Source organism: Scleropages formosus, chromosome 12 (assembly GCF_900964775.1).
Source record: "Scleropages formosus chromosome 12, fSclFor1.1, whole genome shotgun sequence".
NCBI lineage: Eukaryota > Metazoa > Chordata > Actinopteri > Osteoglossiformes > Osteoglossidae > Scleropages > Scleropages formosus.
This window is the reverse complement of record NC_041817.1, coordinates 24,367,174-24,387,036: the sequence shown is the minus strand read 5'-3', so window position 1 is coordinate 24,387,036 and position 19,863 is coordinate 24,367,174. Positions and strand designations below refer to the sequence as shown.

At 45.9% G+C, this 19,863-nt stretch overlaps 2 protein-coding genes across 4 annotated transcripts; both read right to left on the bottom strand.

Moving 5' to 3' along the window:
* Window positions 1–4,747: 4,747 nt before the first annotated feature.
* Window positions 4,748–10,864, bottom strand: upf3a (UPF3A regulator of nonsense mediated mRNA decay). 2 transcript variants are annotated; one of them, XM_018743179.2, is made up of 11 exons: window positions 10,631–10,864; window positions 9,844–9,950; window positions 9,422–9,528; window positions 9,231–9,329; window positions 9,025–9,132; window positions 8,296–8,351; window positions 8,030–8,188; window positions 7,517–7,662; window positions 6,878–7,166; window positions 6,388–6,474; window positions 4,748–5,434 (listed from the first exon to the last, which is right to left on the bottom strand). In XM_018743179.2, exons 1-11 carry the CDS (start codon window positions 10,769–10,771, stop codon window positions 5,270–5,272), a joined length of 1,464 nt encoding a protein of 487 aa, XP_018598695.1. In that variant the 5' UTR covers window positions 10,772–10,864; the 3' UTR covers window positions 4,748–5,269. The 2 variants fall into 2 exon arrangements, with proteins under 2 accessions (XP_018598695.1, XP_018598705.1); XM_018743189.2 differs by lacking the exon at window positions 6,388–6,474 and having other exon boundaries at window positions 4,750–5,434.
* Window positions 10,865–11,071: 207 nt separating this feature from the next.
* Window positions 11,072–19,186, bottom strand: cfap97d2 (CFAP97 domain containing 2). 2 transcript variants are annotated; one of them, XM_029256660.1, is made up of 7 exons: window positions 18,938–19,186; window positions 18,548–18,628; window positions 18,152–18,270; window positions 17,851–18,034; window positions 17,669–17,678; window positions 12,912–13,185; window positions 11,072–12,354 (listed from the first exon to the last, which is right to left on the bottom strand). In XM_029256660.1, the coding sequence occupies exons 1-7, from the start codon at window positions 19,118–19,120 to the stop codon at window positions 12,180–12,182; spliced, it is 1,026 nt and encodes a 341-aa protein (XP_029112493.1). In that variant the 5' UTR covers window positions 19,121–19,186; the 3' UTR covers window positions 11,072–12,179. The 2 variants fall into 2 exon arrangements, with proteins under 2 accessions (XP_029112493.1, XP_029112494.1); XM_029256661.1 differs by having other exon boundaries at window positions 12,239–12,367; window positions 18,938–19,183.
* Window positions 19,187–19,863: the final 677 nt, after the last annotated feature.

Below are 19,863 nucleotides of genomic sequence, written 5' to 3'. Positions count from 1 at the left end.
CGGTACGTCTTGCAGTTAGACCTGTCAGTCTAGACGTGTGCAGTCATCCAGTCACACAGCTGGGTGTGTGTTAAGGGCAACAGATGGAGCTCGAGCGCTGAATTAATATAAACAGGATGAGCGCGGAGAAGCGCGTTGCGTGACAGTAGAAAGTGTGGGTATCTTCGGTGGTTAAGACGGTGGAAACAAGGGCGGGGTTGTGGCCTTGGAGGGACCCACAGCCACCAACGCTCCTCAGGTTGCCCCAGTTCAGTTCTCAAGGCCTGAGAACATCAGAGATTTTGGTTTAAGACTAGGTTTCCTGCTCCGCCTGCCCCTCGCCCCACCTCGAGACCGGATCTGATTTCAGAGGCGCGGCAATCCGAGGGACGTAATCGCCTCTGCCGCCTTTGGTGGCCGTCTCTGCTTCACACGAAGTCACCGGAGTTCTGTGGCGCGCACACACTTGCAAACGCTGCTAATCGTGCATGTTGCAGGCAGTCGGTGGTTTGTCGCTGGGCCCACAAAGTGTGTTCACTGCTGTTTTCCTTAACCGTGTTTTGCAGAACTCTGGTCATGAGTGACGACAAATCAGCAGGCTTTAACTGCTGCTCGACTTTACGGGCGGGGGTACATCTGTCATCCACGCCAGACCTCGTGGATAATGGCTCCGAGAGCCAACGGGCAGCTTCTGGAATGTCAGGCTGTAACGCACAGAAATTAATTATTGCCTTCGTAGAGAGAAATGTAAACTGCCTCTTCGTCAAAGTGCACAAAATTGGCTGAAAATGGATATATATACACACACACACACACACACACACACACACACACACACACACAGCTCAAAAAAATTAAAGGAACACTTTGAAAACACATCAGATCTTAATGGGGAAAAAATCATGCCGGATATCTGTACTGATACGGACTGGGTAATGTGTTAGGAACGAAAGGATGCCACATCGTTTGATGGAAATGAAAATTATCAACCTACAGAGGGCTGAATTCAAGGACACCCGGAAAATCAAAGTGAAAAAATGATGCGGCAGGCTAGTCCATTTTGCTGAAATTTCATTGCAGCAACTCAAAATGGTACTCAGTAGTTTGTATGGCCCCCACGTGCTTGTATGCATGCCTGACAATGTCGGGGCGTGCTCCTAATGAGATGACGGATGGTGTCCTGGGGTATTCCCTCCCAGATCTGGACCAGGGCATCACTGAGCTCCTGGACAGTCTGAGGTGCAACCTGGCGGCGTCGGATGGACCGAAACATAATGTCCCAGAGGTGTTCTATTAGATTTAGGTCAGGCGAGCATCGAGGCCATTTAATGGCATCAGTTCCTTCATCCTCCAGGAACTGCCTGCATACACTCGCCACATGAGGCCGGGCATTGCCGTGCACCAGGAGGAACCCAGGACCCACTGCACCAGCGTAGGATCTGACAACGGGTCCAAGGATTTCATCCCGATACCTAATGGCAGTCAGGGTGCCATTGTCTAGCCTGTAGAGGTCTGTGCGTCCCTCCATGGATATGCCTCCCCAGACCATCACTGACCCATCACCAAACCGGTCATGCTGAACGATGTTACAGGCAGCATAACGTTCTCCACGGCTTCTCCAGACCTTTTCACGTCTGTCACGTGTGCTCAGGGTGAACCTGCTCTCATCTGTGAAAAGCACAGGGTGCCAGTGGCAGACCTGCCAATTCTGGTGTTCCATGGCAAATGCCAATCGAGCTCCACGGTGCCAGGCAGCGAGCACAGGGCCCACTAGAGGACGTCGGGCCCTCAGGCCACCCTCATGAAGTCTGTTTCTGATTGTTTGGTCAGAGACATTCACACCAGTGGCCTGCTGGAGGTCATTTTGTAGGGCTCTGGCAGTGCTCATCCTGTTCCTCCTTGCACAAAGGAGCAGATACCGGTCCTGCCGATGGGTTAAGGACCTTCTACAGCCCTGTCCGGCTCTCCTAGAGTAACTGCCTGTCTCCTGGAATCTCCTCCATGCTCTTGAGACTGTGCTGGAAGACACAGCAAACCTTCTGGCAATGGCACGTATTGATGTGCCATCCTGGAGGAGTTGGACTGCTTGTGCAACCTCTGTAGGGTCGAGGTATCGCCTCATGCTACCAGTAATGACACTGACCCTAGCCAAATGCAAAACTAGTGAAAAACAGTCAGAAAAGATGAGGAGGGAAAAAATGTCAGTGGCCTCCACCTGTAAAAACCATTCCTGTTTTGGGGGTCGTCTCATTGTTGCCCCTCTAGTGCACCTGTTGTTAATTTCATTAACACCAAAGCAGCTGAAACTGATTTAACAACCCCCTCTGCTACTTAACTGACCAGATCAATATCCCAGGAGTTTAACTGACTTGATGCTATACGCTGATTAAAAAGTGTTCCTTTAATTTTTTTTGAGGAGTATATATATAATATACATCTATTATATAGTTTTATAGCTCTATAGTGTTACACATTGCAATGAAAAACATGATCAAATGAAATTGATCTTATATAGAAAAGATAATTATACAAAGCAATTGCTCATTGTGTGTGTCTGAGAGTGTTACATTATACTGGCGTGTAGATGAGTGCTCTGGTTTCCTCCCACAGCCCGAAGGCAGGTGTTTCAAGCGAATCTGTGACTCAAAAACTGATCCATAGTGTGTGTGACTGAGAGGTGTGTACATGAGTAATTCACTGTAGTGTGTCCAGCACTGCAAGTCACGTTGAGTGACAAGGTATCGGCTAAATACTACATAGTGTAAGTCCAAGTGTCTGGAAAATGAATAAATGCAAATGTAAGACACAGGTATGAATGACTGGGGAAATGGCAAAACTTACTTCCTTTAAAAACCTCTTCCTATAGGATCCCTGATAGTGTAGTAGTTACAGCGACTGCGTTTATATTTAAAGGTTGCAGGTTTGATCCCCATCTCAAGGTACTTACCCTAAATTGCTCCACTAAAAATTACCTAACTATTTAAATAGTTATAAGTGGCTTCGAAGAAAAGTGTCAGCTAAATAAATGTAAATATGAACATATTTGTTTGCACACTTGTTTTTTTGTGAATCACGAGTTTGTGCCCCACTTTTCACGTGATATTGCTTTATTATTTCTTTGTGCAGTTCTTAAGACCCATCTGTTCATGGCCTTACGGCTTCCTGTTGATGAAAGTTCTGCTTTTTCGATTCAAAATACCATAGTGAAACCAGGGTTGAGAAACAGTAATCTGATAAATAATTGCATAAGACAGAGTAGCCGGAACACCTTGTGTAGACAAACTGAGTGTGGAAAATGTGTATCTCATTGTGTCCAATGTGACACTGATAAACTGGAGTTAAGACTTCGGCAATATATTGCGACTTTATTATATTCTTACACCAGTGTGCATCAATCCGTGACTGCAGCAATGCTTTTATTATGCTGGGCCAGATTATGTTTTCAAAAGAATATTATTGTGTCTCAGTGCCACTTGGTTAAAGAAGGATTTACAGAGATTGATCGGGAGGGGAAATGTGCTCGCTGTTGATTTTTTATGATGCATCATTCTGCACATTCGTCTACTTTCGCTGTTTCGTGCAAAGCTCTTGCGAGGCTCCTTTACTGGAATCACTGACCTGCACCGGTGTAACACAACACATTTAGGAGGGACGGAGCACGTGAGCACCATCGGGCGACGATAACGCCAGCGTTTGAACAGAGGCGAGCGCGCGCGCTGCGCTACGGCGCGTGAAGCGGTGAACGCGGCCCGCGTGTATCGTTCAGACTGTTAAACTGTTTCAACGCTGCGGTTTAGTCAGGTTTCCCCTTTACTCTCCGCACAGCCGCGGCTGCAGTGGAAATACCTAGTCTTTGAAAGGCTCAAATCTATACGGGCGTCTGGCGATAAAAAAGTGATTTTTTTTTTTAAATTAAAACGCACATGATGATTTAAAGTTTAACCTCTTTCACGTCAGCTCCACGGTGCGGTGAGCAGCTCAGTCAACGCGTGTATTTCACGGTTCAGCGCGTATCGACGTTTGGGTTGCCGTACGGTGATACGCATGCGCAGTGGCCGGACGCGGAGCGCTTTAACGTGCGCACCCACGTGTGCTGTCCCCGTACGCGCGCGCGTCCCTGTTTAACGGCGCGGGCACGGTGCCGCGGCTCGGGCTGAGCTCTGCCAGGGGGGCTGAGGGAAGGTTCGAGTCGGGCTGCGGCACTCCGCCACGCCCGGGCGCGTGTCGCAGACGCGAACGGAAGCTGGCAGGAAGTGGGAAAGGTGTGTCCCGCAGCCGAAGGCACGGATGGACACACCTACAATCGCACCCACGTGTGGTTACATACTGGGTCACCCGTGCAGTTTACCACCACGGCTACCTGATACCTTGAGTTGATTACGCATTCGGCTTTTACTTTGGATACAGTCAACCACAGCACAGAGACACAATCACTCATTGAAGTTGCTCTTTTTTATTATGATAACCCTTATTTATTTTCACATTGTATTGAACACCTTACAGTACAGTATTATAATCGCTATGTACTGTATACACAATGTCACACAAAGGTATAGCAGTTAAGCCAAAAGACATCAGCCGACATCAAATGAACTATTTTATAGAAAACTTTTTAAATAAAAGTACTCTGTTTCATATCGTCCTAGACATTCTTGTACTGTATATATATATATATATTTGATAACACTGTTTTAAGTAGATTTTTTAAATATATAAACTCTAATAAATACAAAATGAAGCAAGTGTTAAATATCCATATGAGTTTAAAAATAAAAGGGATCACAAAATATCTTAATGTCAATTTGAAACATCAATTCAGCATAATTCATTTATGAAAAAAAACTACAGTGCGCATCATGCAACTCTTTAAGGGCTTACCTTTACAATGAAAACAAAATTCAATCATATATGTGTATAATGTAGCATTTTTGCTTAAAATATTTTCAATCTCTAACCAGTGAGGTATGCAAATCAATGGTTATGAATAATTTTGTAGAGGGAATGTATCCAAACTGCTGTGGTGGGCACAAGTTGATTTAAGTGTTTCTTAGCGTAGAACTGAAGCCTTTAGTATACGGTAGGAATGTGCATTATAGTTGTAACACGCGAAGCCATCAGACAACGAAGCTCAAAATTGCACTTCACGTTTCCCTGTATACAGGTGGTCCTACGAAAATGCATCTAGTCTTCGGGAAGCATGTTTATTCGTTTTCGGGGAGCAGAAAAGTACAGCTGCGATTGAAGCTATTTCACTCAACAAAAAGCCATTACTCTCTTTACTCAGGCCAAGCTACTCATCTCCACTTTTCTCAGAGCCGGTCCCAGCGGTGACCTCGTACCTGCGATCGCCCCCACGCTCTGGAGAGTTGCTGCAGCAGTCGTAGCCGTTGCCGGCTGAGCTCATACGTGTGCGGCTGCGTGCGCCAGGTGTGTACAGCTGCATGGCTGGTCGGTCCTGTATCGTGAAACAAGAAGCAAGAAGGACAGATGGAGAACAGAAAGGGAAAGGGAGAGACACAGAGGAAGAGACAGAGGCATGACACACACTGTCACAACATAACAATGAGACCCCATCACACCATTACCCATAATGCCAAACAGCAATCCACAATCCTAAAACACCCTGCTAGCTTACAGCAGATTTAGCCAGAGGACTAAGCAATATCACGTGAAAAGTGAGGACTAAGCCAGTGGGCGATTTGTTGTAGCCACGTGTCCTTGTGGCACCAGTGTAAATAGTCTGAATCTGCCTGTGGGTAAAAAAGAGCCTCGCTATTTGCAGGAATGAGTTTAAAAAACACTTCACTTAGGAGGGTCTCCTCATTTCGGACGGCACACGAACATTTCAGAGGTACCATTACCATAATTGTTGACAGCAAAAGATGACTGTTTTCTTATTAGACTTTGCTACACTCAGTCACGGCTGTACTTCTGTTCATGTATTTTGAGCTATTTGGCCTCACTAAAAAATTTACCCTGATACTGCCTGAGTGAGGACCTTGAGAAAGTCCAAGCGGAAAGATTAATTTCAGCTGGAATGTTTAAATGTCAGTCGTGATTTTCATCCCACAATAAATTTTATTAGTGCTTTAGTATGCTGCATTATGTCCCTGTTGTTACTTAAAATGCGGTGTCACATGGCATAAACATATCAGTATTTTAAATTCTAAATTTTAAATAGTCCTTGTTTAAACAAGTACAACACTGCTGAGTGGAACACCCTAACGTTCCGCCTTAGCTGTGATCTTTCGATGTGGCATTTAAGGTCTGGCCAGCCAACAGCAGACTGGAGGGCACTGCAGATGCCACATTTTCTCATTTGCTGTCAACAATGAGGCCTTGCTGTGGGCGGAGCCTCCCAGCACCATGCCCCTCCCCTGGATAGAAAGGCTCAAAGGCTAGCTGTACCTTAGCTGGCAGAGCCCCTCTTATCTGGTCTGGCCCTCCTATCTGGTCAGACTGGGAGGTCCTTTCCTCCTGATGCGCTAACACAGACTGAGAGACACGTGCCTTCGGTCAATGGTCAAAGGTCAGCCAAGATCACCATGGTGTGATGGTATCTAATGGGCTAACTGTACCGTGTGGCTCACAAGTCAAGTCCACCGGGAGATGGTTAGGTTCTGAACTAGAGACCAGCAGCCGTTATTACAGGAATAACATTAAGAAGAAGAAAAAACATGATGTTGCACTGTCTTGATAAACAAGGGGCCCTGTGTATCACTCCAAAGCCACTTTTCACATTCAAAAGCAAGAGGCAATACAGTGCCAGTACTGCTCCAGTTTACATCTGGCCATTTTGACCACAAGAATCGACCCACTTGCGTATCAAGTGAGTCCCGCTATTCGGCACACGGGACAGAGCTGGGCGTTTTCGGCGCAAATCCTCCCTTTCGCTCACCTTGTTGCGGATGCGCTCTTTTCTCCCGCTCAGGTCGTCCCTCTCGTCCTTCCCCGCCTTGTCCCCTGACTCGGAGCCGCAGGCGTAGCCGTGGTGCTGGCCCTCTCTCCGAGCCCGATCCTGGCAGTAACCCTTGCCCCACTTGGTCTCGTCCTTGCGGCGCGCAAGCTTTTCGAACTCGTAGTGGTGCCTCTGGCGCTTGCGCTCCTCATCTCTGCCCCGGTGTCTCTCGGGGTCCTTCGGCCGCCGCCCGTGCTCCCGTTGCTCCTTGTCACTCTCTGCCAGGCTTCTGGAGAAACATCAGACATGCTACCAACACACAGCTGCCACTTTATTACTGCACCCATGCATACAGCTTGAGAGTTTTAATGACACTCTTTGGATTAGGTGCTCAGGTAGTCACCAGGAATTACCCTCCTGGGACTGAAGCCAGAAACTTTTTGGTTGCGCTTTCATTTCCTTAACCTCTGCAGTAAATACTGCTCTGTATGTTTCCCTCTGAAGACTCAGCACTTGGTACAGTAAACCTGTGTATTCACCCAGTGCCAAGCCCACTTTAGAGTCCACTGTTGAGTGCATCTGTGGTCACAGCTTTTCTGTGATTCCTTCCTCACGCACACAGACAGGACAGCCCCTTACTTGTCCTTCAAGTCCTTGTCCAGGTGTTTCGACTTGACGTGTCCTGGGACTTTCTCCCACTTGCTCTTTTCCTGGTCCCCGCTGTCCCCTTTGTCCTTCGGTCTGTCCGGGTCGGGGTCGTCATCTCTGTCCGACTTCTTCAGCAGCTAAGGACATTGGAAAAAATGATTTTGAATGAAAAATTTTGAATGAAAAAATGATTCCACGATCTTAAACAGTAAAACCAGGTTAAGAGGAAGCTACACCTGTATTCATTTTAGACCTGAAAAACAATATTACACTACAGTTTTAGAGATACAGCAAATTTGCTAGCTTGATCTGCATACCTAATTAGTAATTTATTAGCAAATTATCGTAATTAAAAATACATGTACTTACGCTCGTAAAGCTGCCCCATTCTAAAAAGCCCTGGAATATTGAGGAGCAAGGCATTCCTCAGCCTGGCACACCCCTGACCTGACTCGTGACCACCCCTGATTCTGTGCTTAGGAGATGCCACGGAACTCGACGAACCTTGATCTTGATCTCCTTCTCTGCCAGTTTCTTCTGCTTCTCGGCCTCCTTGCGTTTGCGCCTCTCCTCTTCGCGCCGTTTCCTCTTTTCCTCCTCCCTCAGGCGCTTCTTCTCTAGTTCCCTGCGCCTCCTCTCCTCTCGCTTCTCTTCCCGGATTCTCTGCCATTGCACATGGAGCCACAGTGAGCGAGCGATGCCTGCGACACTGACGAAAACTGCTTCAATCCTGATACCGCATTATGACACTGCTGGTTCTGAAAACATACCTGCTTTTCAAGTTTCTTATTTTTTATGTACTCCAGAAGTGGGGTAGTTCTCTTAGCTACAAAAAAGATACAGATGTTAAAGAATAAACACAATAACTTTCCTCCTTTCTAAGAAAGACAAAATACAGAATAAAAATTGTAGCAGATGTAGCAGATAGCATAGTAGTTAGGAATGTTGCCTTGCAGCTCTAAGACCTGAGTTTAATTCAGGCTGCTGCTCTAGTATCCTTGACCAATGCAGTTATTCTGAATTTCTCAAGAAAAACTGGATCAATATACATATAAGAGGGTAAACAGATTTAAGTAGCTTACACTGTAAGTTGTCTTGGACAAAGGTGTCAGGTAAATATTGGTTTATAAAAATAAAAGTGTATCATCACAGAGGACAAATGTTTATAAGTACCTTCTTCTTATGAATTACTTATAATAATTTGCATTTCCAAAAGCAGCTTTTCTGTGCACTTTACAATAGATATGAGGTACAGATCTAAGGTACAAAAATTAACCGTAAGTAGCATTTAAAAATTACTATAAAATAACAAAAAGGGAAAATGATGAGATGGAAAGGGGACAGGAAAAGGGCAGCACCCAAATGTGAGAGATTCTGAACATATGGATGTTAAGTCTGGATTTAAAGGCGTCTGGAGGAGGAGAATCCCTGATAATTCTTGGGGAGGGAATCGTATAGAAAATGTTGGTTACTGGCAGTAGAAAACACCAATAAGTTACCAATGAGCTCTCGGGTCTTAGCCTCTATCTCCCCCAGCAGTGTTTCCGGGTTGGCCGTCGTTTTTTCCTCATCACAGCAGTTCTCCAGAAACCGTCGGTATTCGGGGTCTGCACAGCAAAACGAAATGAAAAGACAGAAGGATTGCTTCACCATACATGGCAGTTTTAAACACACTGTGACTCACTCTCAGGGAGGGAAGACACACCTTCCTCGATACTTCCAGCCTTGGCATCTTTCTTTTTGACTTTCTTCTTTGACACTTTCTGAAATGGGGCAAACTCTACAACTGCTGGAAATTCTTGGCCTGAGTAAATCCAGAATTAAATGTAAGTATCAAAATGAAACGTTAAGATTAAGAGTAGCCTTTTGAATATTAACACATATTTTCTGACTTACCTTTGTTATCAATGAAAACATAGCCATCAAATCGGTCTCGAAAAAGAACAATATCCTCTGGGTTTTTGAAATTAATGTATGCCCGGGAGAACAGGTGTGGATAAAGACTACAAGAGAAAGAGACATTATGAGTTTATACAATCCCAAGTGCACCTCCACACTTATTTCTATTGGAAGCGGTTTTCTGAACAAAGATTAAGATATCAGACATGTCCCGGAGTCACGTGATTCTACAATCAAAGCGAAATGCAGTTAAGCAATAGATTTAATCTTTGTTCATGAATTCCATCCCTGGAAAATATGAGAAACTTCTAGTAAATGGGAGTATTTTAACCAGAAATTAGGACAGTTTGTGAGATCTGGATTCTGCCTTTTATGAGCTGAGTTGTGGCAAAAACCAATTCGAAAACAAGCCATTTTACCTTTGATCGGCTGAGAAGAATTCAAAATAGTCGTAGGCAGGCAGTGGACTGAGGTGCTCCTCCAACTGGTCCTTCGTCAAACTGGGCGGCAGTCGCCGAATGACCACCTGACGGGTGCGAGCGTGTCCGTCACAATGCAGATGCTCAATTTTTGTTAAAAATCATAAACACATAAATGAGGTCAGAGAAGCCGGTGGAGGTTAGCGTGTTCATTTAGGGAAAGCCTGCCCCAGTGGTACGAAACCCTCATACCAGCAGAGTCTCGGTAACAGTGACTGCAACAGTGTGTCACATAAGGGCCACAAATGTAGCGCACATCAATGTATCGCTGTACAACAATGTATCACACAGCCCGCTGTTTCCAAGCGCTCAAAGGATCAAGATGGAATGTGTAACAGGTAAGCACACATCACTGGGTCACATTTCTCAACGGATATCTGCAACAGCAAAGATCACTTTCAGACGTTTTCTGACGTGGCCCTTGCCTTTGCACGGACAGGTGGTAACCAGAGTGAGAGCAACGGTTGTGAACAAATGAAGAATCATGTAGCAGCACCGATCACCACACCGCTACTACACCCCCCCCTCCCTCCCCCCGTGTGGAGGGAACCGATGGGCTCCTGCACACGGTACAGTATTGAAAAGGTACAGTGGGGGCGAATCATGTACACGATCATGCGATGGTGCAGCACCGGGCCAGTCAGTCGCTGTCTGTGGTGCTGATACCGCGCACCGCAGCCTCTGAGTCTGACCGCACAAACATCACGTGGTGTGGAGCGAAGCGGACCTTGGTGAAGACTTCCTTCTTCTCCTCCTTGTGCTTGGGGTTCGCCGACACGCCGTCCTGCTCCCTCGGAAGGTCTCTGAACTGTATCTCGACGAGGCGCCGGTCCCTGGCGGCGCTCACCACCTCCTTCTCGGACTTCATCGCTGACGACTCTCGGAGACGAACGCGAGAACTGGCGCGCAAGTATCGCGAGATTTCGAAACGCTCGCACAAAAAAACGGTCACAGCGCTCTAAACGGCACTGCGAGAACAAAGAGTGACAGTTCTCAGGGTGTGAAAACTCAAACTGACTCACCTGCAAGTGTAATATTAATTAAAAACATGCTGATGTTTATTATAGGATATTGGTTTCCTCGTGATGCATAGAGATATGCTTCGCAAATGATTTTTTTTTCCGAATTATTAATTTATTCTTAATGTATTTCTCTGTTGACATCATCCTTCTTTCATGATTTATGAGCAGTCTGGAAGTTTACTATGACTTACAGCGATTTACCTATTCGTTCTACTGCATCAGCTTTAATGTTTCAAGCAAGGGTACGGACCTCGATCAAGTGTGCTATAGCAGGAGATGACGTTTGAAACCGGGGCTTGGAATGCAAGGCACTGGCGCTAACCACTGTGCCACCTGCTGCCTCCCACAATTTATTATACAAATGAATCACGCACACTCACCACGCTTCAGCTTTATAATACATGAAATAAAATTCAAGCTGCACAGTAAAATAAGCATCAGCAGCAAAGAATATTCTGGTAACACAAAACGATTTGTGTATGAAAATTAGCTATTGAACACTGTGACTATAACAGCATTGTTGATTGAAGATCTCTAATTCTCAGTGACTTGATAAATCCATGTTTATATAAAATGTTCTCACTATATTTGGAAATGCTTGTTCAAAGCCAGGATGAACTCTTGTTGTGGAAACACTTTTTCCCTCATGTTTATTAGTGTTGTTATGTTAGCTGATGTTTATCGAATTGGTGGGGTTTCTATTAATAACTAGCATTTTATTTGTTTGTGTGTGAAATTTGCTGTGGTAGAAAACGTCTCATTGGTTCACTAACTTTATATGTGAATACAACAGTCATGGGCCTATGTACATTATCAGTATATTTATAACTTTATAAATGCATCTTTGGAGCACAGGACAAATTTAGACCATATTTTCCCTATATGTGTGCTGTCTGATTATTGTACAATATCAATACCTTAGTGATGTATATCGGTTCTAGAGATCAGATATACAGTATAATACAATACAGGCCTAAACACGAAGAATTTGTTCAACATAAACACTTTGGAAACTGTAAACGTCACTGTATTGCGAGGTTATACTCTACTCCCGTGAGTAAATAACAGTCAAAAATTTAGCTTGTCGTTTCACAGCAAAGAGAAAGGCTGAGTCAGCGTGCGCGTGCCATGTGGACAGCACGTGACAACACATCCCATCACCGCACAACGGTACACAACTCTTGCGTCTGCATGTACTTGATGGGACGCACGGATGCTCTTCAGACTGTGGCACGTGACCGCTGCAGGCTCGTGTCACCTCCTCTGATCACGCGGTGGCGTCTCGCTCTCTCTCGAGGAGTCGCCGTCGCTCTCACTGCTGCTGGCCCTGGGGCCGGCGCGAGGCGTGCGCGCGGGGCTCGCGGGGTCAGGGCCGGGGCTCGCGGCCGCGCTGAGCTCGTTGCACGCGTCCGGCGCGCGCCCATGCCAGCTGCGAGAGGGCACTGCGCATCAGCGGCAGACAAATGCGAACAAAGAACACAAGATGATAAAGTATTTAAATAGACTTTATCCCCGGAAAATATAGTTCCAAATCAAATGAAAACGTACAGAGTCAATAACTGTTCTCTTCTTACGGAATTTCAATTATTTGAGTGAAACAATAATGTTACGCGATCGACTTCAGGAATGAGACCCCGGCATAAAACTTTAATCCCACAGGATTCACGAATAATCTGCTAATAAATAAACTGCTTCAAAAGAAAGCCACAGTTCAGATTAGAAGGGCATTTTTTGTTTAAAATAAAGGGTTTAAAACAATTAAAATATAATCTGAGCGTTTACCAGAACTCCACATATATTTAATTTATAGCCGCAGGTGCTAGAAAAAGTCATCTCAATGATGTCTTTTTTTTTCCTGTGATGTTTCCAGGCGATAAGATCACAAAAGCTGTTTTGAGTACCAGCGGCGATGTCAAAGTTAAGAAAACACTACTTTTCTTTTTTTGTCCTGCTGTGTGTGACACATCCCTGAGGGACACCACGTACCTCTGAGGAAGGTCTGCTTCCCACCCTCGGTTTCCACGCACGAGTTCGCGGGCGGCCACTCGGGGGTTGAGAGGGAGCTCTTCGCGCTCGCGACCACCGTGGAGCACGTGTCCAGGTCCCCGCACGCGCGCTCCTGGCAGTACGTGGCGCCGGACTTGGAGGGCGTGCAGCCCATGGCCGCTGTGGCTCCCCACGCACGAGGAGCGGGGAGTGGAGCCTTTGAAGGGGCCCGTGGCGTGACGTCGGAGCCCCCCGGCAGACGACCCGCAGGACGCTGGGACACGACACGGACTCCGAATGTCCACAAAGAGCACAGTGTGCCGAGGAGGTAGAAGACAGCGCATCCATCCATCTACTGAGCCGATGCCTTTGTGTGCGAAGCATCTCCATAGTAGGTATTTACATGTATTTATTTAGCAGACGCTTTTCACCAAAGAAGGAACTTCCAGTGAACTCTATGTAGTGTCAGCCCACACACTTTATTCACCATGGTGACTTACACTGCTAGATACACTACTTACACTGGGTCACTCATCCATACATCAGTGGAACACACACTCTCTCTGTCACTCACACACTGTGAGTGAACCTGAACAACACCTCTTTGGACTGTGGGAGGAAACCAGAGCACCTGGCAAAACCCATGCAGACATGGGGAGAACATGCAAACTCCACACAGACTGAGTGGGGATCAAACCCACATCCTCTTGCACCACCCAGGCACTGTGAGACAGTTGCGCTACTCGCTGTGCCACCTGCTGCCCAATTCAATAATTAAGCCAATTCAGTAATTGGCTTAATTGTTGAATTGGCACATTATTATATACACAAAATAAAATGGTCAGGGAAGAGCCATATGTTTCAATATATTAAAAAAGACATAAATATATATTTAAAAACTATTTTCAAATGTAAACATATAAACTCAATGTGGAGTTTTTCTGTAATGTGTTTAACCTTTCTTCATTATGTGTGTGTATATTGCAATATGTACCTCTGATAACATTTTTGGATATACGTACTCTTGTTTGTATCGTATTTTATGCTATTTGTCACGTTGCTTAAATAAATAAGGCAAAAAAACCCTAACCTTTTTTTCTGCATGTCTGAATGCCTTCTTCATGCACAGAGACTCCACCCTCAACCAATCCATTCAGCAACAAAATTAACAATTTTTCATCTTTCAGTAAATGACACAAAATGATAACATTGACATAATATGCTACATGGTAACTGCGTTTTATTTTTTCCTGTTTAATTTAAATAATAAGCACGAGAGGAGTTTGTGTGCTGGCACCTCCCAAACACATGTTCCATTATTTAAAGAACTCAAAGTCCCATCAGCCCCTCTTTTCAAACTCATCGCGGGGTGGTGGTTCACACTGCCTAATTCTATCTGCAGGTAAGCAAGCGTGTTGCTCTTTTCTTTGTAGACCAACTGCGACCACATTTTTCCATCAACATCATGCTCAGTCCCCGTATACAAGGAGTCCATTTAAAGGTGTGGAGCAACTGCCGCATCAAAGTGACCTGATTGTGATTTTCCCCTCTGTGAGAAAAGTAGCCCTAAAGTAGGTCACTATGTTCATGATTTCACCATGGTTTCACCACATAGCAGCGTTTGTACACTTTGAGCCATGGATGACCTCTGAAAGCAGTGGCCTGGCTCACCACAGCATTCATGGTTATTTGTAGTGTGTGGTCATAGAAAGCCACGCTAGACTAGACTTTACTTTTGTCTTGACTTCCTCAAAATGACTTTTTTTTTTTTTTTTAAAAAGTTAATTTTACAAAGTTTCTTTTATTGGAGCTTGTCTTAATCTGCACTATTCCATATTGAAAAGTTATTAAAAATGCAATATACACACAGCACTAACTCAGACATAGTGAAGTTTTGATACAGATTGTTCCATGTATATGAAAGGTGAAAGTGCAGCCTGCAGAGGCGGTGGTTTCAAAACTAATGCAGAGCGATCAAGAAATCAAAGGTAGACGTTACCGCTGCTACTGATGTGTGTGTATATAGTGGAAAATGGGGCAGCTGGTAGTGTAGTGTTCAGAGCTGCTGCCTTTAGACCCAAAGGCTGCAGGTTTAATTCTCACTGCTGGCTGCAGTACCCTTAAGCCAGGTACTTACCCTACACAGAGCTAGTGAAAATTACCCAGCTGTATAAATGGACAAATACTTGTAAGTAACTTAACACTGTAAGTCATTTTGGAAAAAAGTATTAGATAAATGTAAAATAAAATTGCTGGTATTGGTGAAACACAGGTATGTTACTATAGTGTGATGTGAGCATTGAACAAATGTGTGGATTATGGCCTTATATTTATCCAACACTTTTCTCCGAAGCAATTTACAATGTTACTCTACCCACATTTACTTATACAGCTGGGTAATTTTACTGGAACAATTTAGAATAAGTACCTTGCCCAAGGCTACTCCAACTGGCAATTGGATTTGAACCTGCAACCTTTGGGTCCAAAAGCAGAAGCACTAACCCTACCAGCTGTCTGCCCTACGTTCATGTGAGCTGCTCGTTTTCAGAAATGAAAGTCTTGCGCACGCGGAAAATATATTAACTGCTGAGGGTATTAAGCTTATAATGAGATGGTTTTGGACATGCAAGGTGCCCTGGGGAAAAAGCATTTGAATCTGGCAGAACAATCAGCGCACCCGCCCTGGCCACAGGGTACGAACTGTTTGTCTCCGTGCTCACGTGTGGGATCTGAGGCTCTAGTTTGACTGACGTGATACAGATTCCAGCAACATTTCACATTTTGTAGGAACACACATACTTTCTCCTGCAGATGACACAGGAGCAGCATAGGCTGAAGGCCAGACTGTTACATTTTTCTATATTTTAATGATGCACTTTGTGCACATATCCAACAGGTCGGGGTGTGATAAGTGTGGGGTGGGCCAGCGGTTCGATTATAGTCACTTTCTGAAAGGTCAGAGGCTTCAAAGCGGCACGTCTAGGTCTTGGAGCCTTTTGTAGATGGACAGCAGGGAGCTGGATGTCCATGAGATGAGACGAACGATTGACCTCAAGGACCGAGAAGGACCATCAACTCTCGGGTTGTGCTCTGGTCAAATCTGACCGTTTACAGCCACTACCGGTCATAAACACCATTTCCTCCATCTGATTGCCTTAAGAATTACTGACCTGCTCCACACCAGGCATCTCAACATATGATATGGTATCAGATGGATTTTACATCGGAACATGTAAAAATCACCAGTTTTGCTGAATTTTACATGCTTTATTTACACTTCACACATTTATGGTGTGCGCAGTCCCATCCGGGCGACCGTAGGAAACAAATGGGTGAGAACATAATGAAGAGAATGCTCTCTCTCTCTCTCACACACAAGTAGTATTATTTCAGGTAAATGAGGCATTTATTCCCAAATAAGTGTAGAACTTGTAGTTATGACTACAAACAAACAATTAGGTGATCTGTGTTTCATAATAACTGTATAAATATAAGGGGTGGCCCAGTATTGGACAGGAACACCTTTTTAATACAAATTTACAGCAAAAAAAAAAACCAAACCGTTTTTGATACTGCATTTTATTTTCAGGAGCTCTTCCAGCAAAACATCCTGCCAATTTTACAGTTCAAAGATGTATTCTGTTGAAATCGACTATGTTCAAGACAGAAAAAACTAGCAAAAAAACTGACACAGAACACTAATTTTTTTTTTTCTTTTACTCAACATTAACAGCGGACATCAATCCACGTGGTACTTTCAATTTAGACTAAAAATCTGTCAGACAAGTGAAGATACTTGATGCCGATTAATGAGTTGCTACAACAGGGTTGTCTGAATGTCTCTGAACATTAGATGCTACTGTAACACGAAGTACCTGCAGTACATTTAAGCAAATGGAAATTAGTTGTTAAATGAGCAGGACCGAGTGCGCGCCGTGTTTTGCACGGCGCGTGTCGCATTTTCGCTGCGGCAGCCCGCTCGTCTTTGTGCTACTCGTACCTTTGCCCCGCTCTCGTTTTTGTCACCTTCTTTTTCGCGGCTGTGAAAATTCCCACCTTTTTCACCTCCCCTCTCTGCAGCAGTCTCTGCAGCCTTAGAGCCCCTGCAAGGGCCCTGGGGGGGGAGAGCAAAGTAAACAAGTAGTTTCTTTCCACCACATGAACCAATGTTCACACAAGTAACTGCACGAAACTTTATCCGAAGATCCACGATTCCAAATCGCCCTCCTAGTAGTTTGATATATAAAACAACTATGTTGGATATTTACATCATTTCAAATGCATCTAACTTGTTGGAGTGTCTTAAGGGGGTGGCATGGTGGCACAGCGAGTAGCATGGCTGTCTGACAGCACCTGGGTGGTGAGAGGATGTGGGTTCCCCCCCCCCCCCAGTCTGTGTGGAGTTTGCATGTTCTCCCCATGTCTGTGTGGGTCTCCTCTGGGTGCTCTGGTTTCCTCCCACACTCCACAGACATGCTGTTCAGGTTCACCCATAGTGTGTGTGTTGCACTGATGTATGGATGAGTGACCCAGTGTAAGTAGTGTATCTAGCAGTGTAAGTCACTGCAGTGAATAAGGTGTGTGGGCTCATAACACTACATAGAGCTCATTGGAAGTTGCTTTGGAGAAAAGTAAAGTGTCTGCTAAATAAGTAAATGTTCTGAGCCAGCAGGTGGCATAGTGGTCAGAGTTGCTATCTTGTAATGGGACAGTCCCAGGTTCAAGTCCTGTTGTAGTTCCCTGGATGAAGTACTTACCTTGGAAGTGCTGTTTAAATGGATAATCAGTGTAATAAAATTAAAGCACAAAAAGTAACACTGCAATTTATTTTTATGAAGTGCAAAGCCGACAATTACACTTGGTGAGCCCACCCCACTGGCACTGACACAAAGGAAAGACCCTCTCGAGGCGGCCCAGTCTTTCCGGACCGCTCACTTACCTTCTCGGGGAGCGCGCCGCGTGGGTACCGCGCGATGATGTCCCCGTAGCCGTTGCTGCGCAGCCAGTCCTCGTGCCAGCGCGCGACGCTGTACCGCGATCCGCAGCGGGAGAGGCGCTCGAGCAGCGCGCGGTTTTCCCGCGTGACCTGCAGCAGCTCGCGGTGGCGCTTCTCGCTGCAGAGGCTGCAGAGCAACGGCACGTGAGGGGCCACTTCCCAATCCCAGGACACTCGGATACAGTTCAATCGCCCCGTTTTACCCCGGACCCCCGTTGCGTTGGCGCGCGCGCGCGCGCCGCACCTCCTGCTGCTGTAGTCGTTCCTGTGGTCGACGCGCCCCGTCGTCCTCATGATGCGCGAGATCTTCTCCAGCAGCGCGTGGTTGTCGCGCTGGATCTTGGACACACGCTCCTCTTCCAGCTGTTGAGCGTCAACGACCGTGGAAAGAAATACTTTTATATTCTACACCACTTTAATGACGGGCTGACGTCATAATAGAATTAATAAACACACGTTGCACATGCTAATTCGTATTTTAAAAGTGGAAAAAAGTTATCGGGTTGGGTAGTCTGATACATGTCGGATCGCCAGAAACAGTTCGGTCGCCACCTTGCGGTCGCGCGGTGAAATGCAGCTCCAATCACAGACTCTCCGTTAAAATGAAATTCGGTTGGTAATTATTAACGGTTATAATCACCTTCAGCTTCTTCAGTTTGACCTCGAGGTGGCCGTACTTTCGGGGAGGGCTCGTACTGATCGTCGCTTTGGCAGATTTCACCTTTAGGATAAACGAGATTTTAATGGTATGTTCATAATAGCGCGGTCACATGATGATGGACCTTCACTTCGCAATCACCGGAAATACAAGAGATTTATGAGAATATAAGGACAGGTGAGGGTGTGGGCGCGTGCTTCGCAAACGGGCCGTTTCAGAATTTCAGCGGGACGACCCCAGCGCTCAGATTTTACTGTTGGTCTGTCCAAAGAATTTACCAGTTGTAGCGTGGAAGGAGTGCATGTTAATGATTCAGTCAGTGTAGTTGAATAAAAATACAACTTTGAGGAAAAAGTCAGCGACTGGCGGTACCTTGTCGCGGTGCCTCTCAAAGTCACTCTTGTCCCACTTGTGCTGCAGGTATCTGCTCCCGCACGGCCGCGCGGGCTGGTACGCTCGGTGCGCGTGCTGCATGGCTCCGCCGTCGCGAGGCGAGCCCATCCCGCGCCGGCGCCGCGGCGTGTGTTTACGGACGGTCACGTGGGGCGTTGCCATGGCACCCGCTGGGACGGGTTCGTAGCGCGGTTCTCACGGCGCTTCTGGTTCGGTCATCAACCGCAGACGAGGCGCTTTTTCAAAAGCCTGCCGAGAAGGAAGTGTCCAGACCGCACATCTGGAATGACGTCACTGCTAAACGTCACCTCGGAGGGTGTCGGAGTTAAACAAAGGTGCACAACAGCAAGGTCCAAAAGCACGAAAGTTCTCGGTTCAGGCTCGTTGTGGTGGAACGAACCCCCCCCCCCCCCCCCCCGTCACTCAGAACTGCTGAATCTCCACATTTAAAAAGGGTCTGAACTCACCTCTTCCAGACTTCTCCCATCATCTCTTAAGTTCAACAAACTACTTTAGAATCACACGTTTGCATCTGGGGGGTGCGAGTTTGGCCTGGGCCTGCTCTCTGCTGGGTCTGGGGTTCGAGTCCTGCTTGGGGTGCCTTGTGATGGACTGGCATCCTGTCCTGGGTGTGTTCCCTCTCCCTCTAGCCTTGCACCCTGTGTTGCTGGGTTTCGCTCCAGCTTGCCGTGACCCCTCTCGGGACAAACTCTTTCAGACAATGTGTGTGAGTTTTCATCTAAGTGTCTTTCTCCTAATGTAATGAACACATTGTATTTTCTATGAGATGTATGTTGCTTTGGTGAAAAGTGTCTGCTAAATGAATACATGTAAAGACCTCTAGACACATGTGTGATTAGAGCACAGCTTGCCTGATACCACAATTTCCTTGTGTGCATGTTACC